The sequence below is a fragment of the Syngnathus floridae genome, unplaced genomic scaffold, assembly GCF_059516105.1.
Source record: "Syngnathus floridae isolate MCC-2025c unplaced genomic scaffold, RoL_Sflo_1.0 HiC_scaffold_42, whole genome shotgun sequence".
Classification (NCBI taxonomy): Eukaryota; Metazoa; Chordata; class Actinopteri; order Syngnathiformes; family Syngnathidae; genus Syngnathus; species Syngnathus floridae.
The window spans coordinates 352,405-380,246 of record NW_028284071.1 but is presented as its reverse complement, the minus strand read 5'-3'; the positions used below and the strand labels follow the sequence as shown (position 1 = coordinate 380,246).

At 47.0% G+C, this 27,842-nt stretch overlaps 1 protein-coding gene and 1 long non-coding RNA gene across 2 annotated transcripts; both read right to left on the bottom strand.

Annotated features, from left to right (window-relative positions):
- Positions 1-4: 4 nt before the first annotated feature.
- Positions 5-17,050, bottom strand: LOC148378483 (janus kinase and microtubule-interacting protein 3-like). The gene is made up of 5 exons (XM_088367880.1): positions 16,991-17,050; positions 16,861-16,929; positions 16,707-16,784; positions 16,417-16,650; positions 5-10 (listed from the first exon to the last, which is right to left on the bottom strand). The coding sequence occupies exons 2-5, from the start codon at positions 16,882-16,884 to the stop codon at positions 5-7; spliced, it is 342 nt and encodes a 113-aa protein (XP_088224006.1). The 5' UTR covers positions 16,885-16,929; positions 16,991-17,050.
- A 132-nt stretch (positions 17,051-17,182) lies between these two features.
- LOC148378482 (uncharacterized) lies at positions 17,183-17,849 on the bottom strand. Its single transcript, XR_015855868.1, has 3 exons — positions 17,685-17,849; positions 17,500-17,598; positions 17,183-17,410 (listed from the first exon to the last, which is right to left on the bottom strand). It is a non-coding gene; the product is annotated as an uncharacterized LOC148378482 (long non-coding RNA).
- Between the last annotated feature and the right edge of the window lie 9,993 nt (positions 17,850-27,842).

Genomic DNA, 27,842 nt, shown 5'->3' with positions numbered 1-27,842 from the left:
ATGGCTAACTCTTTCTGCTTCTCCTCATGGAGTTTGCTTTTGAGTTCCGTCATGGCGGCGGTGGCACGGTGGTGCTCCGCCCGCAGGTCCTGACTTCTCTCTCTCTCCAGACAGCTGACCTGACATGACTTAGACTTAGACAAACTTTATTGTCATCTTGTCTGCACATGGTGCATACAAAACGAAATTCCGTTGCATACGTCTTACAACAAAGTAGTGATATTGCAGTTGAATAGAAGTAACATATCCTATGAAAATATATATATATACATATATACTATATATATATATATATATATATATATATATTAAAAATAAGTATAAAGTGCAGCAGTGATAATTATGCAATAGTGCAAGTAGGCAAAACAGTATTCAAGAGTGTGCAGAGGAATGCTAAACCATGTATTAAACTTCTATTTAAAGGGTTTATACAAGTTCAGTAAAGTTGGTAGTGCGAGATAGTGCAAGATAGAGGTCCGTAGTGTCATAAAGTACAGTTCTGTGAATGTGTGATGCAGAGTTCAGTTTAGAGCTCAACAGTTCTAGTGTTCAACAGTCTGATGACAGCAGGGAAAAAGCTGTTGCAGAACCTGGTGGACCTGCAGCGGATGCTGCAAACCTCTTCCCAGAGGGCAGCAGGGAGAACAGTCCATGGTGGGGGTGTGATGGGTCATTGATGATGTTACGGGCACGGGACATGCAGCGCTGAGATGAAATGTCCTGAATGGAGGGAAGAGGAGCCCCTATGATCCTCTCTGCTGTCCTCACCACTCTCCTCACGTTCTTCCAATCGGAGGCGGTGCAGCCTCCACACCACACAGAGAGACAGCTTGTCAGAATGCTCTCTATGGTGCTCCTGTAGAACGTCCTCATGATGGGTGGGGGCAGGTGGGCTCTCCTCATCCTCCGCAGGAAGTACAAGCGCTTCTGTGCCCTCTTGACCAGTGCCGTAGTGTTCATAGTCCAGGTGAGGTCTTCTGTGATGTGGACCCCCAGGAATTTGGTGGTGCTGACCACCTCCACAGCTGAGCTGTTGATGATCAGTGGAGCGTGGTGAGGCTGTTTTTTCCTGAAGTCGACGATGATCTCCTTCATCTTCTCCTCATTCAGGATCAGGCTGTTTTCTCTGCACCAGCCCACCAGCTGCTCCACCTCCTCTCTGTAGTCCAGGTCGTTGTTGTCTCTGATGAGCCCCACCACCGTTGTGTCGTCTGCTGACTTCACGATGTGATTGGTGGTGAACCTGAGGACGCAGTCGTGTGTCATCAGGGTGCACAGCAGGGGGCTCAGGACGCAGCCCTGAAGGGAGCCTGTGCTGAGGGTGATGACATCAGAGGTGTTCTGTCCGACCCGGACTGACTGAGGTCTGTTGGTGAGGAAGTCTAGCAGCCAGTTGCGAAGGGGGGTGTTGAAGCCCAGGTGTTCCAATTTTCCTACCAGATGCTGTGGGATGATGGTGTTAAACGCTGAGCTGAAGTCCAGGAACAGCCTCCGCACATGGGTGTTCTTCTCCTCCAGGTGAGCCAGGCTCAGGTGAAGAACGGAGGAGATGGCGTCCTGAGTGGAGCGGTTTTGCCGGTCGGCAAACTGGAACGGGTCAAATAATAGGGGGAGTCTGGAAACGATGTGACCTTTAAGCAGCCTTTCGAAGCACTTCATCATAACCGGAGTCAGTGCAACAGGCCGGTAATCATTAAATGAGGTGATTTGAGGTTTCTTCGGCACCGGAATGATGGAGGCAGTCTTAAAGCACGCCGGCACTGTGGCTTGGCCCAGCGAGGTGTTAAAAATGTCTGTGATGACCCCAGCCAGATGACTTGCACATTCCCTGAACACACGCCCAGGAATGTTGTCGGGGCCAGGGGCCTTACAGGGGTTGACTCTCCTCAGGGTCTTCAACACATCGGCGGAGTCAAGGCAGAGTACCTCCTCTTCCTGATGGGGGACAGTTTTAACTGCTGGAGTGCCGTTTAGTGCCTCGAACCTCCCAAAGAAGTTATTTAGACCATTTAGAAAGTCAGCATCAACTACACCCACCGGGGGGGGGGAGGGTGAGTTGTAGTCTGTAATCGCCCGTATGCCTTGCCACATACTCCTGATGTTTTTGACGTCGTGGAAACGATCCTGAAATTTTCGACTGCGGTCTCGCTTCGCTATCCTGATGGCACGGTTCAAGTTGGCTCTCGCTGTCCTCAGTGTCTCCTTGTCGCCAGACTTGAAGGCAGAGTTCCGCGCTCGTAGCGTTTGACGTACCTCCTCAGTCATCCAGGGTCGTTGGTTGCTCCGGGTGATGATATTCTTAGTGGTGCTGACGTCCTCGGTGCATTTGTTGATGTAGGCTGACACAGTCATGGCACACGCATGTCTAATCTACATCGGGAAAACTGGGAGGGAGGGAGGCAGGCAGGGAGGCAGGCAGGGAGGCAGGCAGGCAGTGTCTGTCTGTTGAGGTTTTCACCTTGTTCTTCTCCTGCTGAAGTTCTAACTGGACGTCCATCAGTTTGGTTCTCAGCTCGTCATTGGCGGCCTGAAGGGCGTCCGTTCGCTCCGCCTTGGCCCGCCCTGCCGGAGCTCGTTTGGACATCTCTTACTCGAGTCTCGCCCGGTCGTCAGTCAGAGATCACAACATTTGTACCTGGAGAGCACAAACGCAGCGCTGTTTTCCACTGGCTTCGAACTCAACTTCAATCGGTACCGTAACTTACAACATCATAAACATAGAACTAGCTTGACTTATTCATTGAATAAATGCATTTGGTTCTTCAAAACTGCATCACGCAACATAGCGTGACCGAGACGGCCGTTATCCACCTGCGTGAAGTTATTTGGTGAAATGAATGAGATGTTTAAGACACCATCGTTCTGTCTCTATGTAGATGAAGGTAAATAATCGATTGCTGAAGGTCCAAAGGTGTTGTGATAAACAAATAAACATATTAGTGATTAGTGACATATTTGTGATAAACATATTAGGCAGGATAATCACATATGTTAACGTGACTGCCCACACTGTATTTATTTATGGTTATTTGTTAAATCGAGTACTGTTAGACATGAAATAGGAAGTGTTTAACATAAATGGAAGACGAAAGGGGTACTCACCATTGTAGCTCCTGCTGGTCAATGATACGAGCCTCTTCTTGCAGTGGAAAACATACAGCCAACAAACACCGTGGAACCTAAAGGAATGAAATTAAACATTAACATTTAGCCTCAACCAACATTCACAGATACAACGCAACGCAAACTACACAAACGTAAATCTTTTTAAACACAATGAGTTGTACTTACCGTGTACGCTCTAGACGGTCCACTTGCAAGCGGAAAATAAAGATATTTCTGTTGATAATCGTCGTGTTTGTATCCGGTGTCTCGCTCAAGGCCATTGCGCCCACAGATTTGAATTTTGGCGAGAGTTCAGCCTATTGACGTCATTTCCGCGGTGTAATACCCGCATATCTGAAACGGCAAAGTTAAGAGTAGAGTTAAATAAAGTTTTTAGTCAACGCAATAATTTACAACCGTTGACCAGTCGAAATAATCGTCGAAATTTGGCGTCTGTGGCTGGAAGCAGACGCCGAGTTCGACATTCCTCCCAAACGCCACACTCCCTTGCTTTTCAGGGCTAAAAAAAAACAGTTGTAATTACCTTGTACGCTCTAGACGGTCAAGTTGCAAGCTGAAAACAAAAATATTTGCCTTGTTAGTCATCGTGTTACTAACAGCTGTGTCTTGTTTGCCAGAACTGCCGCTTTCCTACTTCCTGTTGCAAGCCACGCCCACGGATTATAATTTTGCCGTGAGTTCCGCCTATTGACGTCATGTCCGCGTCACATGACTGCGACGTAATATTATCTAAAACTGTTTGTGCGGTATTGTGTTGTTCTGTGCGGTATTGTGTTATTCTGTGCGGCGTCGTGTTGTTCTGTGCGGCGTCGTGTTGTTAGTGCGACGTCGTGTTGTTCAGTGCGGCATGGTGTTGTTCAGTGCGGCATGGTGTTGTTCAGTGCGGCATGGTGTTGTTCAGTGCGGCATAATGTTGTTCAGTGCGGCATAATGTTGTTCAGTGCGGCATGGTGTTGTTCAGTGCGGCATGGTGTTGTTCAGTGCGGCATGGTGTTGTTCAGTGCGGCATAATGTTGTTCAGTGCGCCATAATGTTGTTCAGTGCGGCATGGTGTTGTTCAGTGCGGGATGGTGTTGTTCAGTGCAGGATGGTGTTGTTCAGTGCGGCACGGTGTTGTTCAATGCGGCATGGTGTTGTTCAGTGCGGGATGGTGTTGTTCAGTGCGGCATGGTGTTGTTCAGTGCGGCATAATGTTGTTCAGTGCGGCATGGTGTTGTTCAGTGCGGCATGGTGTTGTTCAGTGCGGCATGGTGTTGTTCAGTGCGGCATGGTGTTGTTCAGTGCGGAATGGTGTTGTTCAGTGCGGCATGGTGTTGTTCAGTCCGGGATGGTGTTGTTCAATGCGGGATCGTGTTGTTCAGTGCGGGGTGGTGTTGTTCAGTGCGGGATGGTGTTGTTCAGTGCGGCATGGTGTTGTTCAATGCGGCATGGTGTTGTTCAGTGCGGGATGGTGTTGTTCATTGCGGCATGGTGTTGTTCAGTGCGGCATGGTGTTGTTCAGTGCGGCATGGTGTTGTTCAGTGCGGCATGGTGTTGTTCAGTGCGGCATAATGTTGTTCAGTGCGGCATGGTGTTGTTCAGTGTGGAAAGGTGTTGTTCAGTGCAGGATGGTGTTGTTCAGTGCGGCATGGTGTTGTTCAATGCAGGATCGTGTTGTTCAGTGCAGCATAATGTTGTTCAGTGCAGCATGGTGTTGTTCAGTGCGGCATGGTGTTGTTCAATGCGGCATGGTGTTGTTCACTGCGGGATGGTGTTGTTCAATGCGGGATGGTGTTGTTCAGTGCGGCATAATGTTGTTCAGTGCAGCATGGTGTTGTTCAGTGCGGCATGGTGTTGTTCAGTGCGACATAATGTTGTTTAGTGCGGCATAATGTTGTTCAGTGCGGCATAATGTTGTTCAGTGCGGCATGGTGTTGTTCAGTGCGGCATGGTGTTGTTCAGTGCGGCATGGTGTTGTTCAGTGCGGCATAATGTTGTTCAGTGCGGCATAATGTTGTTCAGTGCGGCATGGTGTTGTTCAGTGCGGCATAATGTTGTCCAGTGCGCCATAATGTTGTTCAGTGCGGCATGGTGTTGTTCAGTGCGGGATGGTGTTGTTCAGTGCAGGATGGTGTTGTTCAGTGCGGCACGGTGTTGTTCAATGCGGCATGGTGTTGTTCAGTGCGGGATGGTGTTGTTCAGTGCGGCATGGTGTTGTTCAGTGCGGCATAATGTTGTTTAGTGCGGCATAATGTTGTTCAGTGCGGCATAATGTTGTTCAGTGCGGCATAATGTTGTTCAGTGCGGCATGGTGTTGTTCAGTGCGGCATAATGTTGTCCAGTGCGCCATAATGTTGTTCAGTGCGGCATGGTGTTGTTTAGTGCGGGATGGTGTTGTTCAGTGCAGGATGGTGTTGTTCAGTGCGGCATGGTGTTGTTCAATGCGGCATGGTGTTGTTCAGTGCGGGATGGTGTTGTTCAGTGCGGCATGGTGTTGTTCAGTGCGGCATAATGTTGTTCAGTGCGGCATGGTGTTGTTCAGTGCGGCATGGTGTTGTTCAGTGCGGCATGGTGTTGTTCAGTGCGGAATGGTGTTGTTCAGTGCGGCATGGTGTTGTTCAGTGCAGGATGGTGTTCAATGCGGGATCGTGTTGTTCAGTGCGGGGTGGTGTTGTTCAGTGCAGGATGGTGTTGTTCAGTGCAGGATGGTGTTGTTCAGTGCGGCATGGTGTTGTTCAATGCAGGATCGTGTTGTTCAGTGCAGCATAATGTTGTTCAGTGCAGCATGGTGTTGTTCAGTGCGGCATGGTGTTGTTCAATGCGGCATGGTGTTGTTCAGTGCGGGATGGTGTTGTTCAGTGCGGCATGGTGTTTTTCAGTGCGGCATAATGTTGTTCAGTGCGGCATGGTGTTGTTCAGTGCGGCATGGTGTTGTTCAGTGCGACATAATGTTGTTCAGTGCGGCATAATGTTGTTCAGTGCGGCATGGTGTTGTTCAGTGCGGCATGGTGTTGTTCAGTGCGGCATGGTGTTGTTCAGTGCGGCATGGTGTTGTTCAGTGCAGGATGGTGTTGTTCAGTGCAGGATGGTGTTGTTCAATGCGGCATGGTGTTGTTCAGTGCGGGATGGTGTTGTTCAGTGCAGGATGGTGTTGTTCAGTGCGGCATGGTGTTGTTCAGTGCGGAATGGTGTTGTTCAGTGCGGCATGGTGTTGTTCAGTGCGGCATGGTGTTGTTCAGTGCAGGATGGTGTTGTTCAATGCGGGATGGTGTTGTTCAGTGCGGGATGGTGTTGTTCAGTGCAGGATGGTGTTGTTCAGTGCGGCATGGTGTTGTTCAATGCGGCATGGTGTTGTTCAGTGCAGGATGGTGTTGTTCAGTGCGGCATGGTGTTGTTCAATGCGGCATGGTGTTGTTCAATGCGGCATGGTGTTGTTCAGTGCGGCATGGTGTTGTTCAGTGCGGCATGGTGTTGTTCAGTGCAGCGTAATGTTGTTCAGTGCGGCATGGTGTTGTTCAGTGCGGAATGGTGTTGTTCAGTGCGGCATGGTGTTGTTCAGTGCAGGATGGTGTTGTTCAGTGCGGCATGGTGTTGCTCAGTGCGGCATGGTGTTGTTCAGTGCGGGATGGTGTTGTTCATTGCGGCATGGTGTTGTTCAGTGCGGCATGGTGTTGTTCAGTGCGGCATGGTGTTGTTCAGTGCGGCATAATGTTGTTCAGTGCGCCATAATGTTGTTCAGTGCGGCATGGTGTTGTTCAGTGCGGGATGGTGTTGTTCAGTGCAGGATGGTGTTGTTCAGTGCGGCATGGTGTTGTTCAGTGCGGCATGGTGTTGTTCAGTGCGGCATAATGTTGTTCAGTGCGGCATAATGTTGTTCAGTGCGGGATGGTGTTGTTCATTGCGGCATGGTGTTGTTCAGTGCGGCATGGTGTTGTTCAGTGCGGCATGGTGTTGTTCAGTGCGGGATGGTGTTGTTCAGTGCGGGATGGTGTTGTTCAGTGCGGCATGGTGTTGTTCAGTGCGGCATGGTGTTGTTCATTTCGGCATAATGTTGTTCAGTGCGGCATAATGTTGTTTAGTGCGGCATGGTGTTGTTCAGTGCGGGATGGTGTTGTTCAGTGCGTTATAATGTTGTTCAGTGCGGCATGGTGTTGTTCAGTGCGGCATGGTGTTGTTCAGTGCGGCATGGTGTTGTTCAGTGCGGCATAATGTTGTTCAGTGCGGCATAATGTTGTTCAGTGCGGCATGGTGTTGTTCAGTGCGGCATAATGTTGTTCAGTGCGGCATAATGTTGTTCAGTGCGGCATGGTGTTGTTCAGTGCGGGATGGTGTTGTTCAGTGCAGGATGGTGTTGTTCAGTGCGGCATGGTGTTGTTCAGTGCGGCATAATGTTGTTCAGTGCGGCATGGTGTTGTTCAGTGCGGCATGGTGTTGTTCAGTGCGGCATGGTGTTGTTCAGTGCGGCATAATGTTGTTCAGTGCGGCATGGTGTTGTTCAGTGCGGCATGGTGTTGTTCAGTGCGGCATAATGTTCAGTGCGGCATAATGTTGTTCAGTGCGGCATGGTGTTGTTCAGTGCGGGATGGTGTTGTTCAGTGCAGGATGGTGTTGTTCAGTGCGGCATGGTGTTCAGTGCGGGATGGTGTCTTTCAGTGCGGCATGGTGTCGTTCAGTGCGGCATGGTGTCTTTCAGTGCGGCATGGTGTCGTTCAGTGAGGCATGGTGTTGTTCAGTGCGGCATGGTGTTGTTTAGTGCGGCATGGTGTTGTTCAGTGCGGGATGGTGTTGTTCAGTGTGGCATGGTGTTCAGTGCGGCATGGTGTTGTTCAGTGCGGTATCGTGTTGTTCAGTGCGGTATCGTGTTTCTCAGTGCGGTATCGTGTTGTTCAGTGCAGTATCGTTGTGTTGTTCGTATTGTGTTTAACACTTAGCCTCTAACACTTAGCCTCTAACACTTAGCCTCTAGCATCTAGAAGGTAAATAAATAGGAAGGAAGGACTCACCGGTGACGTCTTCGCCCACGTCCAAGCGTTGTACTTTGTATTTTCATCCTTCTGACAGTGGAAAACATAGCCAACAAACACCGTGGAACCTAAACGAATGAAAGAAAACTATCATTTGGCCACAACCAACATTCACAGATACAACACAATGTGACGTGCGGGGTTGAGGTTAAAGGTTGAGTGAAGGGCCCTCGTTTTAAACTACTTTTTTGAAAAGGATTGGGAACAAGTAAGACGTATTTAATTTATTTAATGGGAAGTAGTAAGAGCTATTGAATTTAATCTATGTATTATATTCTATTGTATTGTATTCTGTTGTATTCTTTTGGATTGTATTCACACTAACCCCACTAAAACTTCAGCCCACAAAAACTCGCCTCTGGCGCCTAGCCTCTGGCACTTAGCCTCTAACACTTAGCCTTTAACACTTAGCCTTTAACACTTAGCCTTTAACACTTAGCCTAGAAGGTGAATAAATAGGGTTAAAGGTTGAGTGAAGGGACCTCGTTTTAAACTACTTTTTTGTAAAGGAGTGGGAACAAGTAAGACGTATTTAATTTATTTAATGGGAAGTAGTAAGACTTATTAAATTTATTTAATCTACTTTTCTTCCCAGGCAAAATTTGATGTGCTGCAATTCCAAATTTCCAAAGTGAATGAAGGAATGAAGTCCTTTAAATTATGATTTTGTATAAATACTAGGCATTAACACAAAATCGACGGCACAAAATGGGCAGACTTTACTTGTTTGAAAAGGACTGGTTACAAGACAGACTTTTTTAATTTATTTAATGGGAAGAAGACTTATTTAGTTTAATTGATCTATTTTTGTTCCCTGGCAAAATTCGATTTGCTGCAATTCCAAATTTCCAAAGTGAATGAAGGAAAGAAGTCGTTTAAATTATGATTTTGTTTAAATACTAGGCATAGACACAAAATCTACGGCACAAAATGGGCAGACTTTACTTGTTTGAAGAGGACTGGTTACAAGACAGACTTTTCTGATTTATTTAATGGGAAGAAGACTTATTTAGTTTATTTAATCTATTTTTGTTCCCTGGCAAAATTGTATTTGCTGAAATTGTATTTTGCCAAATCTTGCCTTGAGACCTGATAGGAAGTATTAAACGCTTAGTTAAATCAATACAAGTTGGTAATAAGAGCGAGTAATGTTGGTTGAACCGATGAATGAAGGTTGAAAGCAATTTAAATTATGACTTTGTATAAATACTAGATATTAACAGAACATCTACTGCGCGAAATGGGCAGAGTTTACTTGTTTGAGAAGGAGTGGCTTATTCAAAACTAAGATTTATTTAATCTGTTTGTTCCCAGGCAAAATTGGATGTGATGCAATTCCAAATTTCACCACATGATGGTGCCCAATTTTGACTTCATAGGACATATTAAACACTTAGCTTGTTATTATGTTCAAGGTAATCAGATTTGTTTATTATTCTAATGGCCTCTTCAAAACTATTCTGGATTACTACTTTGGATCTATTCTACATTACTTGGCAACAACATACTCTGTAACAGATTAGGCAGTATAATCATATCTGTTAACTTGAGAGTGCCCACACTCAATCTACTTATCGTGATGTGTTAAATCAATTACTGTTAGACATTATTTGTCTGATAATCTACCAAATCTTTGAATTGAAGAATTTGTGATTTAATTAATAGCTTGTTGTTATGTTAAGGGTAATCAGACTTGTATATAATTCTAATGGCCTTCTTTTGAAAACTATTCTGAATTACAACTTTGGATCTTATATTACTTTGCAACAATCTACTCCGTGACAGATTAGGCAGTATAATCACATATGTTAACTTCAGTGCCCACACTGTATTTATTTATGGTTATTTGTTAAATCAAGTACTGTTAGACATGAAATAGGAAGTGTTTAACATAAATGTTATGGCTACTCACCATTGTAGCTCGCTCCTGGTCAATGATACGAGCCTCTTCTTGCAGTGGAAAACTTGCAGCCAACAAACACCGTGGAACCTAAAGGAATGAAATTAAACATTAACATTTCGCCTCGACCAATTTTCACACGTACAACGCAACGCGGCTACACTTCTGCTATTACAAACATAAATCTCCTTAAACACAATGAGTGTTACTTACCGTGTACGCTCTAGACGGTCCAGTTGCAAGCAGAAAATAAAGATATTTCTGTTGATAATCGTCGCTGCTCAGTGGCTCACGGCCATCGCGCCAACAGATTTGAATTTTGGCGGAGGTTCGGGCAATTACGTCATATCCACGGCACATGACTGCGACGTAATACCCGCTTATCTGAAACGGCAGTTAAAAGTAGAGTTACATCAAGTTTTCTTGGAACCTAAACGAATGAAAGAAAACTATCATTTGGCCACAACCAACATTCACAGATACAACACAACGTGCGGGGTTGGGGTTAAAGATTGAGTGAAGGGCCCTCGTTTTAAACTACTGTTTTGAAAAGGAGTGGGAACAAGTAAGACGTATTTAATTTATTTAATGGGAAGTAGTAAGACTTATTAAATTTATTTAATCTACTTTTCTTCCCAGGCAAAATTTGATGTGCTGCAATTCCAAATTTCCAAAGTGAATGAAGGAATGAAGTCCTTTAAATTATGATTTTGTATAAATACTAGGCATTAACACAAAATCGACGGCACAAAATGGGCATACTTTACTTGTTTGAAAAGGACTGGTTACAAGACAGACTTTTTTAATTTATTTAATGGGAAGAAGACTTATTTAGTTTAATTGATCTATTTTTGTTCCCTGCCAAAATTCGATTTGCTGCAATTCCAAATTTCCAAAGTGAATGAAGGAAAGAAGTCGTTTAAATTATGATTTTGTTTAAATACTAGGCATAGACACAAAATCTACGGCACAAAATGGGCAGACTTTACTTGTTTGAAGAGGACTGGTTACAAGACAGACTTTTCTGATTTATTTAATGGGAAGAGGACTTATTTAGTTTATTTAATCTATTTTTGTTCCCTGGCAAAATTGGATTTGCTGAAATTGTATTTTGCCAAATCTCGATTTGAGACCTGATAGGAAGTATTAAACGCTTAGTTAAATCAATACAAGTTGGTAATAAGAGCGAGTAATGTTGGTTGAACCGATGAATGAAGGTTGAAAGCAATTTAAATTATGACTTTGTATAAATACTAGATATTAACAGAACATCTACTGCGCAAAATGGGCAGAGTTTACTTCTTTGAGAAGGAGTGGCTTATTCAAAACTAAGATTTATGTAATCTGTTTGTTCCCAGGCAAAATTGGATGTGATGCAATTCCAAATTTCACCACATGATGGTGCCCAATTTTGACTTCATAGGACATATTAAACACTTAGCTTGTTATTATGTTCAAGGTAATCAGATTTGTTTATCATTCTAATGGCCTCTTCAAAACTATTCTGGATTACTACTTTGGATCTATTCTACATTACTTGGCAACAACATACTCTGTAACAGATTAGGCAGTATAATCACATATGTTAACTTGAGAGTGCCCACACTCAATCTACTTATCGTGATGTGTTAAATCAATTACTGTTAGACATTATTTGTCTGATAATCTACCAAATCTTTGAATTGAAGAATTTGTGATTTAATTAATAGCTTGTTCAGGGTAATCAGACTTGTATATAATTCTAATGGCCTTCTTTTGAAAACTATTCTGAATTACAACTTTGGATCTTATATTACTTTGCAACAATCTACTCCGTGACAGATTAGGCAGTATAATCACATATGTTAACTTCAGTGCCCACACTGTATTTATTTATGGTTATTTGTTAAATCAAGTACTGTTAGACATGAAATAGGAAGTGTTTAACATAAATGTTATGGCTACTCACCATTGTAGCTCGCTCCTGGTCAATGATACGAGCCTCTTCTTGCAGTGGAAAACTTGCAGCCAACAAACACCGTGGAACCTAAAGGAATGAAATTAAACATTAACATTTCGCCTCGACCAATTTTCACACGTACAACGCAACGCGGCTACACTTCTGCTATTACAAACGTAAATCTCCTTAAACACAATGAGTGTTACTTACCGTGTACGCTCTAGACGGTCCAGTTGCAAGCAGAAAATAAAGATATTTCTGTTGATAATCGTCGCTGCTCAGTGGCTCACGGCCATCGCGCCAACAGATTTGAATTTTGGCGGAGGTTCGGGCAATTACGTCATATCCGCGGCATTTGACTGCGACGTAATACCCGCTTATCTGAAACGGCAGTTAAAAGTAGAGTTACATCAAGTTTTCTTGGAACCTAAACGAATGAAAGAAAACTATCATTTGGCCACAACCAACATTCACAGATACAACACAACGTGCGGGGTTGAGGTTAAAGATTGAGTGAAGGGCCCTCGTTTTAAACTACTGTTTTGAAAAGGAGTGGGAACAAGTAAGACGTATTTAATTTATTTAATGGGAAGTAGTAAGACTTATTAAATTTATTTAATCTACTTTTCTTCCCAGGCAAAATTTGATGTGCTGCAATTCCAAATTTCCAAAGTGAATGAAGGAATGAAGTCCTTTAAATTATGATTTTGTATAAATACTAGGCATTAACACAAAATCGACGGCACAAAATGGGCAGACTTTACTTGTTTGAAAAGGACTGGTTACAAGACAGACTTTTTTAATTTATTTAATGGGAAGAAGACTTATTTAGTTTAATTGATCTATTTTTGTTCCCTGCCAAAATTCGATTTGCTGCAATTCCAAATTTCCAAAGTGAATGAAGGAAAGAAGTCGTTTAAATTATGATTTTGTTTAAATACTAGGCATAGACACAAAATCTACGGCACAAAATGGGCAGACTTTACTTGTTTGAAGAGGACTGGTTACAAGACAGACTTTTCTGATTTATTTAATGGGAAGAGGACTTATTTAGTTTATTTAATCTATTTTTGTTCCCTGGCAAAATTGGATTTGCTGAAATTGTATTTTGCCAAATCTCGATTTGAGACCTGATAGGAAGTATTAAACGCTTAGTTAAATCAATACAAGTTGGTAAGAAGAGCGAGTAATGTTGGTTGAACCGATGAATGAAGGTTGAAAGCAATTTAAATTATGACTTTGTATAAATACTAGATATTAACAGAACATCTACTGCGCAAAATGGGCAGAGTTTACTTGTTTGAGAAGGAGTGGCTTATTCAAAACTAAGATTTATGTAATCTGTTTGTTCCCAGGCAAAATTGGATGTGATGCAATTCCAAATTTCACCACATGATGGTGCCCAATTTTGACTTCATAGGACATATTAAACACTTAGCTTGTTATTATGTTCAAGGTAATCAGATTTGTTTATCATTCTAATGGCCTCTTCAAAACTATTCTGGATTACTACTTTGGATCTATTCTACATTACTTGGCAACAACATACTCTGTAACAGATTAGGCAGTATAATCACATAGGTTAACTTGAGAGTGCCCACACTCAATCTACTTATCGTGATGTGTTAAATCAATTACTGTTAGACATTATTTGTCTGATAATCTACCAAATCTTTGAATTGAAGAATTTGTGATTTAATTAATAGCTTGTTCGGGGTAATCAGACTTGTATATAATTCTAATGGCCTTCTTTTGAAAACTATTCTGAATTACAACTTTGGATCTTATATTACTTTGCAACAATCTACTCGGTGACAGATTAGGCAGTATAATCACATATGTTAACTTCAGTGCCCACACTGTATTTATTTATGGTTATTTGTTAAATCAAGTACTGTTAGACATGAAATAGGAAGTGTTTAACATAAATGTTATGGCTACTCACCATTGTAGCTCGCTCCTGGTCAATGATATGAGCCTCTTCTTGCAGTGGAAAACTTGCAGCCAACAAACACCGTGGAACCTAAAGGAATGAAATTAAACATTAACATTTCGCCCGGACCAACATTCACACGTACAACGCAACGCGGCTACACTTCTGCTATTACAAACGTAAATCTCCTTAAACACAACGAGTGTTACTTACCGTGTACGCTCTAGGCAAAATTGGATGTGATGCAATTCCAAATCTATCTGAAACGGCAGTTAAAAGTAGAGTTACATCAAGTTTTCTTTTTTAATCAACACAATCATTTACAACCGTTGACCAGAAAGAATCGTCGAAATTCGACGTCCCCCACAAACGCCACGCTCACTCGCTTTTCAGGGCAACAAAAGTACTTCTTTTTAAAAACGATGAGTTGTACTTACCGTGTACGCTCTGGACGGTCCAGTTGCAAGCAGAAAATAAAAATATTTCTCTTGTTAGTCGTATGTTACCATCCGCTGTGTCTTTGTCAACATCGCCGCCATTTTCCTACTTCCTGCTGCGAGCCACGCCCACGGATTTAAATTTGGGCGGAAGCTCTTTCCATTGGCGTCGTTTTCGCGTATAGCAAATCCGATTGGTTGGGAAGGGGGCACGGTTATGCAGCCGAGGAGTCCTGTGATCGGTGGGATGTAAAGTAGGCGTCGACGTCACGTCCGCGTCACGTGACCACGACGTGGCAGACGTCAAATAGCAACCGCTGTTTTGTTTAGTAGACTTACAGTTGTTATGCATTGACATAATGGCGCACACACCAAATAGATTTAAATAAATTAAATAATTCTTCTGCCCACTCTCTTTTAAACAAGTTAACTCTCCCCGCGGATTTGAATTCCGGCGAAAGTTACGCCCATCGACGTCACGTATGTCACGTGACCACGACGTGGCAGATGTCATATAGCAACCGCTGTTTTGTTTAGTAGATTTACAGTTGTTATGCATTGGCATAATGGTGTGCACTCAAAATAGATTTAAATAAATTAAATATTTCTTCTGCCTACTCCCTTTTAAACAAGTTAACTCTGCCCACGTCCATTGACGTCTTGTCTGCGTCACGTGACCACGACGTAGCGACGTCATATAGTAACCGCTGTTTTGACCAGTAGACTTAGTTATTATGCGTTGACATAATGGCGCACTGGTTAGCATGGCCACCTCTTAAGCATGATGATGCGGGTTCGACGCCTGATCAATGTTAGCATGGAGTGAGCTGAAGTGCATGGCGCTGAAGATTTGAATCTTTGAAATGCGCTGAGGTCTGACATATCAGGCAGAATGGTTTGCCATCACGTTCAACAAAAAATAGAAACTTTCCCACTCTGATTAAAACGTCCTGTGTTCATCTACGTATTTTCGTTTTGCTGTGCATCTTTTCCCTGCCATTTCGAGAGCCCAATTGACACTCATAGTTTAAAGAAATGTGTTTGCCCATCCTACTTTGTGGAATTTCACCACATGCGCTTTTGACCAAAATACCAAATTGAACTCAAGTGAAGCCAACACGCACAACCCCCCCCCCACACACACACACACACACACACGCACACACAAATGTTGATATGAACATAAAAGAGCCGCATGCGGTTCGGGAGTTGCGGCTTGGCCAAACCTGTACTATACAACTTTATTTGTATAAAATTTTCACAACAGCTGTCACACAAACAAAGCGGGAAAAACCGAAGACGTGCGTGTTCCGCCCACGCTGGATTTATTTGCACCTTTGAAAAGACACCGTATTGCCGCAGATGTGGCAAAGAGTACTTTTGGGCATCTGAGACGGAAGGATGTCCAAAGCATCACGTCACCTGCTCTGGTAGGCATGGTGGTGGGACGTTGAGGTCAACCGCTTTGGGGTTGGCTGACTCTTTGATCGCAGGATGCCACACACTTGAAGACAGAAGCAGAAAAGCAGAGCTAAATGCAAAATGTACTCACCGGTGACTCCAATTTTTTTCCCCCCTGAAGAAACAGCTGGACGGGTGGCCCCGGCTGGCCAGTGGGACTCTTGTTATTCTGACCCTTTTTAGTGCGCGTTTGGGGCAACAACCGTTTTTTGTGGCGCTCTCTTCTGGTTCAAAAGTGCCCTGCATGTGAATTTGCTTTTCCTGCCTTCTGATTGGATGAGCGCCGGTGTGACGCGGTGCCTCTGTCACCGTGGCGGGGGGTATACGTTGGCATCGGAGCGTCTGCCAACGTCTGAGACCGGCTGGCAGTGTATCGGAGGTGTCGAGTGCGGTGCCGCTGGAGCTCACTCACCAGCTGGTGTTAGGGCCACAGAATGAAGGCCAAGGAGAAGAATAGAAAGAGAAACAGAAACTTCTCCTCCAATTGTTTGATTTGTCTCTTCTGAGCTTCGATGAATTCTTTCAGCTCTTTGTTCCTCTAGGACGGACAAATGGAAAGTGGCATTCAAAAGCCAGTAAGCGTGCAAGTAAGTGCCGGGCTGGCTTTGGGCCCTTACCTGTTGCGCGCTGTGCAGCAGATCCATTCTCTCTTGGAGGATGCAAGCGTCGCGCTCCCTCAACTCGCACATCAGGGCTCGCTTCCATTGGTCCACGGCGCTCCTAAGCTCTTCTCTCTGATCCGCCGTCAGCACGTCATTCACGCCAGCGTGGCTGGCTTTTTCGCCGTCCGTGGCGGGGCAGTCCCGCTGCGGTAGCGCCTCGTACAACATGGCCTCCAGCTCCAGGATCCTCTGGGCCGCAATCCTCGTCCATCAGTGGTCCGGCGGGAGATTTGAGGGCGGCTTACCTTATGAGCCTGGTCCATGGAACACTTCCTGAAGTCCAACTCTTCATCCAGGTAGCCCTTCTGCTTGCAGAACATATCCTAGCACAGCTCAAGGTCAGAATTGTTGGGGCACATTGCCGGAGTTCCCCTTGGCTGATGTCGCGTGTCTGTCTACCTTCTCACTTTCAATGTCCAACATCTTCTGTTGAAGTGCTGACTTGGTCACTTTGATGTATTCTAACCACTGAGGAAAGGCTGCTGTCACATAAGCAGAATGCGAGAGCGTGCGTGGACGTGCGCGTTACCTTCTCGGCTAGGGTGAGAAGGGTCCTGGCGTGAATCACGACCACCTGCTCCTCGTTGGTGAGATTCTGCAAGAGCCCAAAGGCACAGCGTCAACAAGCTTCTTTCAGCGCAAAGCCTTCCAAAAGTCACATTTGAGCCGCCGAGTCTCGTGGAGTGCGAACATAAGGAGTTCGACATACACTTACGGCGTTATAGCCCAGGATGTCCAGCTTCTTCATCAGATCACTGATGACGATGTCCGGGGGAAAGGCGCAAGGAGCAATGTAAGGTGTTCTGGGACCTCGGGTTAAGGTTAGGGTTGCGAGGGACGCCTTACGTACGCTCACGCCCTCGGCCTCGCAGTAGATCTGCAAAGGGCTGAGGCCGTCTGGGAAACGGACTTGCAGAAACTTCAAGACGGGGGAGCGCCACTCCCTCTCCTGAAAGGCAGAGGCATGCATCCGTCCGTCCGTCCGTCCGTCCGTCCGTCACATCTCTGGCCTCAACACGCTTGTGCGAGTCTTCCCACCTCCAGCTCCAGGATGCGGAACTCAAGCAGTTCGTTTTGGTCTCGGATATCCTGGATGTGCTCTTTCAGACGCGCTTCTTCCGCCTCCATCCGCCTGACCTGAAAAGACAGTCAGACCTCATCTGCGGGGCTTCCCGACAGGTGTGACGCCAAGCGACTCCGCCCAGCGCCTTTCTTTCCGTCACCTTTTCGGCCAACTGCTGATTGCTCTGACGCAGCAGCTGCTTCTCCTCCACCCACTTGACATTCTAGAAGAGACAAACGCGTGGACAGCTTTGGAATGTTGTGTCATTTTCATCCACAAATTCTTTGGTTGACTGGAAAATGACATTTGCTTTTCTCCGCATTTTCCCAGCCACGTTCGGGGGGGGGGGGGGGGGTTGGTCCAGTAATGCCAGACGGATGAGTGACTGAAGAATGTAGCTATTTTGTCTGAGAAAAAGGTGTGCTCATTGATGAGCTTACCTGTCCTTGTTGCTTCAGCGCTGACTCCAGATCTGCTACTCTGCTTTGATAGTGACCCATTTCTACCATCAGCTTTTCTCTGGTCTGAAAGGAGGAGGAGGGAGGCTCCTCCTCCTCCTTTCAGACCAGAGAACACCCGAGGCTGGGTGAGAACGGGGAGGCTGCGACCCGGCCGGGGGTTGCGGGAAGGGGCGCCACCTTGATCTCCTTCTCGGCGTCGTAGTCCCCTTTCGCTGGTCTGGGCTAGCAGAGCGTAGGCTCGTTGCAGCGCTTGATATTCTTGCGTCAGCTGGCGGTAGCGAAGCTCCGCCTCTTCATGCACACACCAATGCAACACAGCACTAGTACCAGAATCAGTCAGACCGGCGACAAAGCACCCGCGACGCAAAGACGAGTCCGATTCCAGGCTGAAGAGGAATGTTTGGTGTCAATACGCTGGCAGAAATGGCGGGCTACCTCTTCGGGTTCCGTGTCGGGGGTTCTGTCGGTGTGAAAAGACAAGGACGATCCGTCCGAGTCCACCAACACGTCTTCGTCGTAGCCGTAAAATGTTTCGATGACCTGCGGGCGCGGAAGCAAACATCTCTCTGAACAAACTGAAGCGACACCTCACGATGAATCGACGAGAGGAACGATAGCGAGAAAAAGGCCATTTCATCTTGCGCAACACCAAGCAGCCGCAAACAAACAGACTCACCTTGCAGGACCTCACGCTTTGTTCCTCCTCAGAGATTCTCGACGTCGGTATCGTAGCAGCAAATCTCTCTCCTGTCGACACAAATAATCCGCCTTTGAGATTCTTTGGATGCAAAGGGAACAAACGGCTCCGGCGCAGAAACAAACGCGACTCACAATGACATTTCTGACATGAGCTCCTGTCTCCAGAGCCTGAAAAACACGTCACCGGCGATGATTGGAGGGACGCTCGTCTTTTCCAAAAGTGACAACTACAGGGTGTGTCAGGGTTTTCCAGATTATCTTTATCGTATCATTGTGTTGCTTTGACTTTGACTGCGACCTGTAATAAATAATATTATTTATCCCTTATTTATCCCTATCGCTTATCCCTTCCTACACAAAGTCGTAAAACACCCCTTGCTATGTTTTGACTAGAGGTCAAGGGCTTCCTCTATTCAATCCACTCTTACACCCACCCTGTTTCTCTTAATTAAAATGCTCGTGCAGGAGCCGAGAGTCAGACTTCATTCGTACAACGGATGGACTCTCCACCTGCAGGTGTCCAAAAGAACTTACTTGTCTCCCGTGTGGTTCTTGCAAAATAAGTTGGAGCGAGCGCAACTCTAACAGGGTGCATTTTGCCACTAGCTGCCTACGGACAATGACGTCGCGCTCGCGGCTCATGGTTGACGGGCTGAGCAGCCGGGCAAGTCCGTCGTTTTCAGCGCACAGCGAGTGGCAAAGGCGCTGACAAAACGGGAGCTTTGAGCTGCTGAAAACGGCAAAACAAGTCTAAAGCGTGTTCAAACGCGTGCGCACAATGCTCCTGCTTGAAAGGTCGGAATTTAAGGGGCCAATTTTTTGGATGGCGGCCGCCGGCCAAGCTTTGGACGGAAAAGGTTTCCTGGCGACAGCGAGCGAGCGCGGCGCTGCCGTACGTGCACCGAGTCGCCTGCCTGAAGACCTTGGACAAGTCGTCGATGATGTGCCGCTGCTCCACAACTTGAAGGAACTCCATTTCACCGTCCTGCTGGCCGCAACCGCGGTCCAGGTCATTGAGCGAACTAGGCCTTCTCTGTGGAACACAAATGCAGTGGACTCTGTTGGCACGCCGCCGTTGTCCGCGTCGACTTACCAAGCTTGCCATCTCCTCGTTCTCCTGGGTGACAAAGCGCACTTTGTTTTCAAGGCGACACAGCACCAGCGAGAGTTCTTCATTCTTCCTGCTCAGGCGTTTGTTTTTGTACAGGAGTGGCAGAAACTGGCTTTCTGTTTCTCTCAGTCGCTTTAGCTGCAAGCATGAAGTGCGGGATGTGAAAGACGCACAACACGCGGGCCAGAACGTATCCATTCCTTTTGCATCGGTTTGAACGGAATCGTGGCTTTGGCTCCCAATAAAAGACATCTACCAGGCAACCGACTCGCTGCGCCGCTCAACTAATAAGCAAGCGCAATGGGTGCCTCGCTGGATGGCGCGCATCAAACGTAGCGCAAACCTTCAAGCGTGCCGTCAATAAATTACCAGTTCATTGCGCTCTTCAGAAAGCAGGGCGTTTCGATCCTCCAGTTTCCTGATGACTGCGCTGAGCTCAGCGATTTTCAGATGAAACCGTCGCGTGTCCCGATCCTCCTGAGACTGAAAACGCCCCGCAACACACACACACAAGCACTCGTTCAAAGTTCAAAACTGTTTTTGTGCTACCTTCCTCCAGCAACGAACTAAGTCATGCGTACTGCAAGTGTGTGATGAGGTGGCTTACGCAATGAAGAGGATTGCTAGTAGCGGCGTTGACCCCACTTCCAGGGTAGTTTAGGCCCGCCCTTTGGGAATCCCTCAGGGCAGCGATCTGCTGCTCGGCAGCCTGAGTCTGCAGCTGAAGGCGGTGGACGTGGCCGGCCCCAGGGCTTCATCCAAAACACTAACCGCTCTGTCTTTCAGCTTGATCTCATCCGTCTGGATGTACAAACGGGGAGCGCTCAGGCAGGCGGGCAAACTCATTTGCCAGAATTGTGACAAAAACAAAGAGAGCAACCGGCCAATTTTTTTCTTGAATCGACTAGAACACCTTTGCTGTGACAAAAGCGAAGCGAGCAACCGGACATTTTCTTCTTGTGAAATAGAATAGAATAGAATGCCTTAGGTGTCATTGCACTGCAGGTATACAACGAAATTGGGAACATAGCCACGCACCGCGCATCTGATCAGTCCTACCAGTCGGCGGATCTCCCTCTCGCAGTCTCTCTTGGTTCGGCTCAGCTCCTCCCGATGCTGGTGATGAGCCGATCGGAGCTCGGCCGCTCGGGACTGCCAGGCCTGCTGGGCCGCTGCCAGGGCTTCTTCCGCGCTCCTGGTGGAGGCGACACCGCTCGGTCTCCCGACACCGCCGCGTCTCCTCCACCTCCGCCAGCAAAGCGCCCCCCCTCCTCACCTGAGCAGACATTGCGCCACACCGGGCCGTTGAGACCGCAACGGAGCGCCGCGACGCTTACTGGGGACAAGCTACACAATACGGTAGCGGCCGCATCGAAGCCCGACGTGGCGTGCGGATAGTCAGACACGGATAGAGCGGATCACCTTGTCCATGGAGCCGTCCCTCAGGCTGAGGACCAAGGCATTCAGTCGCTGGATCTCTCCATCTTTGATTTTGATCACTCTCATCAGCTCCATTTCATGCTGCCGCAGTAATGTCTCCCTGGTAATGGCTAACTCTTTCTGCTTCTCCTCATGGAGTTTGCTTTTGAGTTCCGTCATGGCGGCGGTGGCACGGTGGTGCTCCGCCCGCAGGTCCTGACTTCTCTCTCTCTCCAGACAGCTGACCTGACATGACTTAGACTTAGACAAACTTTATTGTCATCTTGTCTGCACATGGTGCATACAAAACGAAATTCCGTTGCATACGTCTTACAACAAAGTAGTGATATTGCAGTTGAATAGAAGTAACATATCCTATGAAAATATATATATATACATATATACTATATATATATATATATATATATATATTTAAAATAAGTATAAAGTGCAGCAGTGATAATTATGCAATAGTGCAAGTAGGCAAAACAGTATTCAAGAGTGTGCAGAGGAATGCTAAACCATGTATTAAACTTCTATTTAAAGGGTTTATACAAGTTCAGTAAAGTTGGTAGTGCGAGATAGTGCAAGATAGAGGTCCGTAGTGTCATAAAGTACAGTTCTGTGAATGTGTGATGCAGAGTTCAGTTTAGAGCTCAACAGTTCTAGTGTTCAACAGTCTGATGACAGCAGGGAAAAAGCTGTTGCAGAACCTGGTGGACCTGCAGCGGATGCTGCAAACCTCTTCCCAGAGGGCAGCAGGGAGAACAGTCCATGGTGGGGGTGTGATGGGTCATTGATGATGTTACGGGCACGGGACATGCAGCGCTGAGATGAAATGTCCTGAATGGAGGGAAGAGGAGCCCCTATGATCCTCTCTGCTGTCCTCACCACTCTCCTCACGTTCTTCCAATCGGAGGCGGTGCAGCCTCCACACCACACAGAGAGACAGCTTGTCAGAATGCTCTCTATGGTGCTCCTGTAGAACGTCCTCATGATGGGTGGGGGCAGGTGGGCTCTCCTCATCCTCCGCAGGAAGTACAAGCGCTTCTGTGCCCTCTTGACCAGTGCCGTAGTGTTCATAGTCCAGGTGAGGTCTTCTGTGATGTGGACCCCCAGGAATTTGGTGGTGCTGACCACCTCCACAGCTGAGCTGTTGATGATCAGTGGAGCGTGGTGAGGCTGTTTTTTCCTGAAGTCGACGATGATCTCCTTCATCTTCTCCTCATTCAGGATCAGGCTGTTTTCTCTGCACCAGCCCACCAGCTGCTCCACCTCCTCTCTGTAGTCCAGGTCGTTGTTGTCTCTGATGAGCCCCACCACCGTTGTGTCGTCTGCTGACTTCACGATGTGATTGGTGGTGAACCTGAGGACGCAGTCGTGTGTCATCAGGGTGCACAGCAGGGGGCTCAGGACGCAGCCCTGAAGGGAGCCTGTGCTGAGGGTGATGACATCAGAGGTGTTCTGTCCGACCCGGACTGACTGAGGTCTGTTGGTGAGGAAGTCTAGCAGCCAGTTGCGAAGGGGGGTGTTGAAGCCCAGGTGTTCCAATTTTCCTACCAGATGCTGTGGGATGATGGTGTTAAACGCTGAGCTGAAGTCCAGGAACAGCCTCCGCACATGGGTGTTCTTCTCCTCCAGGTGAGCCAGGCTCAGGTGAAGAACGGAGGAGATGGCGTCCTGAGTGGAGCGGTTTTGCCGGTCGGCAAACTGGAACGGGTCAAATAATAGGGGGAGTCTGGAAACGATGTGACCTTTAAGCAGCCTTTCGAAGCACTTCATCATAACCGGAGTCAGTGCAACAGGCCGGTAATCATTAAATGAGGTGATTTGAGGTTTCTTCGGCACCGGAATGATGGAGGCAGTCTTAAAGCACGCCGGCACTGTGGCTTGGCCCAGCGAGGTGTTAAAAATGTCTGTGATGACCCCAGCCAGATGACTTGCACATTCCCTGAACACACGCCCAGGAATGTTGTCGGGGCCAGGGGCCTTACAGGGGTTGACTCTCCTCAGGGTCTTCAACACATCGGCGGAGTCAAGGCAGAGTACCTCCTCTTCCTGATGGGGGACAGTTTTAACTGCTGGAGTGCCGTTTAGTGCCTCGAACCTCCCAAAGAAGTTATTTAGACCATTTAGAAAGTCAGCATCAACTACACCCACCGGGGGGGGGGAGGGTGAGTTGTAGTCTGTAATCGCCCGTATGCCTTGCCACATACTCCTGATGTTTTTGACGTCGTGGAAACGATCCTGAAATTTTCGACTGCGGTCTCGCTTCGCTATCCTGATGGCACGGTTCAAGTTGGCTCTCGCTGTCCTCAGTGTCTCCTTGTCGCCAGACTTGAAGGCAGAGTTCCGCGCTCGTAGCGTTTGACGTACCTCCTCAGTCATCCAGGGTCGTTGGTTGCTCCGGGTGATGATATTCTTAGTGGTGCTGACGTCCTCGGTGCATTTGTTGATGTAGGCTGACACAGTCATGGCACACGCATGTCTAATCTACATCGGGAAAACTGGGAGGGAGGGAGGCAGGCAGGGAGGCAGGCAGGGAGGCAGGCAGGCAGTGTCTGTCTGTTGAGGTTTTCACCTTGTTCTTCTCCTGCTGAAGTTCTAACTGGACGTCCATCAGTTTGGTTCTCAGCTCGTCATTGGCGGCCTGAAGGGCGTCCGTTCGCTCCGCCTTGGCCCGCCCTGCCGGAGCTCGTTTGGACATCTCTTACTCGAGTCTCGCCCGGTCGTCAGTCAGAGATCACAACATTTGTACCTGGAGAGCACAAACGCAGCGCTGTTTTCCACTGGCTTCGAACTCAACTTCAATCGGTACCGTAACTTACAACATCATAAACATAGAACTAGCTTGACTTATTCATTGAATAAATGCATTTGGTTCTTCAAAACTGCATCACGCAACATAGCGTGACCGAGACGGCCGTTATCCACCTGCGTGAAGTTATTTGGTGAAATGAATGAGATGTTTAAGACACCATCGTCCTGTCTCTATGTAGATGAAGGTAAATAATCGATTGCTGAAGGTCCAAAGGTGTTGTGATAAACAAATAAACATATTAGTGATTAGTGACATATTTGTGATAAACATATTAGGCAGGATAATCACATATGTTAACGTGACTGCCCACACTGTATTTATTTATGGTTATTTGTTAAATCGAGTACTGTTAGACATGAAATAGGAAGTGTTTAACATAAATGGAAGACGAAAGGGGTACTCACCATTGTAGCTCCTGCTGGTCAATGATACGAGCCTCTTCTTGCAGTGGAAAACATACAGCCAACAAACACCGTGGAACCTAAAGGAATGAAATTAAACATTAACATTTAGCCTCAACCAACATTCACAGATACAACGCAACGCAAACTACACAAACGTAAATCTTTTTAAACACAATGAGTTGTACTTACCGTGTACGCTCTAGACGGTCCACTTGCAAGCGGAAAATAAAGATATTTCTGTTGATAATCGTCGTGTTTGTATCCGGTGTCTCGCTCAAGGCCATTGCGCCCACAGATTTGAATTTTGGCGAGAGTTCAGCCTATTGACGTCATTTCCGCGGTGTAATACCCGCATATCTGAAACGGCAAAGTTAAGAGTAGAGTTAAATAAAGTTTTTAGTCAACGCAATAATTTACAACCGTTGACCAGTCGAAATAATCGTCGAAATTTGGCGTCTGTGGCTGGAAGCAGACGCCGAGTTCGACATTCCTCCCAAACGCCACACTCCCTTGCTTTTCAGGGCTAAAAAAAAACAGTTGTAATTACCTTGTACGCTCTAGACGGTCAAGTTGCAAGCTGAAAACAAAAATATTTGCCTTGTTAGTCATCGTGTTACTAACAGCTGTGTCTTGTTTGCCAGAACTGCCGCTTTCCTACTTCCTGTTGCAAGCCACGCCCACGGATTATAATTTTGCCGTGAGTTCCGCCTATTGACGTCATGTCCGCGTCACATGACTGCGACGTAATATTATCTAAAACTGTTTGTGCGGTATTGTGTTGTTCTGTGCGGTATTGTGTTATTCTGTGCGGCGTCGTGTTGTTCTGTGCGGCGTCGTGTTGTTAGTGCGACGTCGTGTTGTTCAGTGCGGCATGGTGTTGTTCAGTGCGGCATGGTGTTGTTCAGTGCGGCATGGTGTTGTTCAGTGCGGCATAATGTTGTTCAGTGCGGCATAATGTTGTTCAGTGCGGCATGGTGTTGTTCAGTGCGGCATGGTGTTGTTCAGTGCGGCATGGTGTTGTTCAGTGCGGCATAATGTTGTTCAGTGCGCCATAATGTTGTTCAGTGCGGCATGGTGTTGTTCAGTGCGGGATGGTGTTGTTCAGTGCAGGATGGTGTTGTTCAGTGCGGCACGGTGTTGTTCAATGCGGCATGGTGTTGTTCAGTGCGGGATGGTGTTGTTCAGTGCGGCATGGTGTTGTTCAGTGCGGCATAATGTTGTTCAGTGCGGCATGGTGTTGTTCAGTGCGGCATGGTGTTGTTCAGTGCGGCATGGTGTTGTTCAGTGCGGCATGGTGTTGTTCAGTGCGGAATGGTGTTGTTCAGTGCGGCATGGTGTTGTTCAGTCCGGGATGGTGTTGTTCAATGCGGGATCGTGTTGTTCAGTGCGGGGTGGTGTTGTTCAGTGCGGGATGGTGTTGTTCAGTGCGGGATGGTGTTGTTCAATGCGGCATGGTGTTGTTCAGTGCGGGATGGTGTTGTTCATTGCGGCATGGTGTTGTTCAGTGCGGCATGGTGTTGTTCAGTGCGGCATGGTGTTGTTCAGTGCGGCATGGTGTTGTTCAGTGCGGCATAATGTTGTTCAGTGCGGCATGGTGTTGTTCAGTGTGGAAAGGTGTTGTTCAGTGCAGGATGGTGTTGTTCAGTGCGGCATGGTGTTGTTCAATGCAGGATCGTGTTGTTCAGTGCAGCATAATGTTGTTCAGTGCAGCATGGTGTTGTTCAGTGCGGCATGGTGTTGTTCAATGCGGCATGGTGTTGTTCACTGCGGGATGGTGTTGTTCAATGCGGGATCGTGTTGTTCAGTGCGGCATAATGTTGTTCAGTGCAGCATGGTGTTGTTCAGTGCGGCATGGTGTTGTTCAGTGCGACATAATGTTGTTTAGTGCGGCATAATGTTGTTCAGTGCGGCATAATGTTGTTCAGTGCGGCATGGTGTTGTTCAGTGCGGCATGGTGTTGTTCAGTGCGGCATGGTGTTGTTCAGTGCAGGATGGTGTTGTTCAGTGCGGCATGGTGTTGTTCAATGCGGCATGGTGTTGTTCAGTGCGGGATGGTGTTGTTCAGTGCAGGATGGTGTTGTTCAGTGCGGCATGATGTTGTTCAGTGCGGAATGGTGTTGTTCAGTGCGGCATGGTGTTGTTCAGTGCGGCATGGTGTTGTTCAGTGCAGGATGGTGTTGTTCAATGCGGGATCGTGTTGTTCAGTGCGGCATGGTGTTGTTCAGTGCGGCATGGTGTTGTTCAGTGCGGCATAATGTTGTTCAGTGCGGCATGGTGTTGTTCAGTGCGGCATGGTGTTGTTCAGTGCGGCATGGTGTTGTTCAGTGCGGCATGGTGTTGTTCAGTGCGGCATAATGTTGTCCAGTGCGCCATAATGTTGTTCAGTGCGGCATGGTGTTGTTTAGTGCGGGATGGTGTTGTTCAGTGCAGGATGGTGTTGTTCAGTGCGGCATGGTGTTGTTCAATGCGGCATGGTGTTGTTCAGTGCGGGATGGTGTTGTTCAGTGCGGCATGGTGTTGTTCAGTGCGGGATGGTGTTGTTCAATGCGGGATCGTGTTGTTCAGTGCGGGGTGGTGTTGTTCAGTGCAGGATGGTGTTGTTCAGTGCAGGATGGTGTTGTTCAGTGCGGCATGGTGTTGTTCAATGCAGGATCGTGTTGTTCAGTGCAGCATAATGTTGTTCAGTGCAGCATGGTGTTGTTCAGTGCGGCATGGTGTTGTTCAATGCGGCATGGTGTTGTTCAGTGCGGGATGGTGTTGTTCAGTGCGGCATGGTGTTTTTCAGTGCGGCATAATGTTGTTCAGTGCGGCATGGTGTTGTTCAGTGCGGCATGGTGTTGTTCAGTGCAGGATGGTGTTGTTCAGTGCGGCATGGTGTTGTTCAATGCAGGATCGTGTTGTTCAGTGCAGCATAATGTTGTTCAGTGCAGCATGGTGTTGTTCAGTGCGGCATGGTGTTGTTCAATGCGGCATGGTGTTGTTCACTGCGGGATGGTGTTGTTCAATGCGGGATCGTGTTGTTCAGTGCGGCATAATGTTGTTCAGTGCAGCATGGTGTTGTTCAGTGCGGCATGGTGTTGTTCAGTGCGACATAATGTTGTTTAGTGCGGCATAATATTGTTCAGTGCGGCATAATGTTGTTCAGTGCGGCATGGTGTTGTTCAGTGCGGCATGGTGTTGTTCAGTGCGGCATGGTGTTGTTCAGTGCAGGATGGTGTTGTTCAGTGCGGCATGGTGTTTAATGCGGCATGGTGTTGTTCAGTGCGGGATGGTGTTGTTCAGTGCAGGATGGTGTCGTTCAGTGCGGCATGGTGTTGTTCAGTGCGGAATGGTGTTGTTCAGTGCGGCATGGTGTTGTTCAGTGCGGCATGGTGTTGTTCAGTGCAGGATGGTGTTGTTCAAT

Excerpts from the sequence above, each read along its gene's own strand:
- LOC148378483 (XM_088367880.1), bottom strand. The coding sequence starts at position 16,884 with ATGTTGGACATTGAAAGTGAGAAG. Across the intron at positions 16,785-16,860 it reads TGGACATTGAAAGTGAGAAG|GATATGTTCTGCAAGCAGAA; the intron begins GTAGACAGACAC and ends GAGCTGTGCTAG. Across the intron at positions 16,651-16,706 it reads CCATGGACCAGGCTCATAAG|AGGATCCTGGAGCTGGAGGC; the intron begins GTAAGCCGCCCT and ends ATTGCGGCCCAG.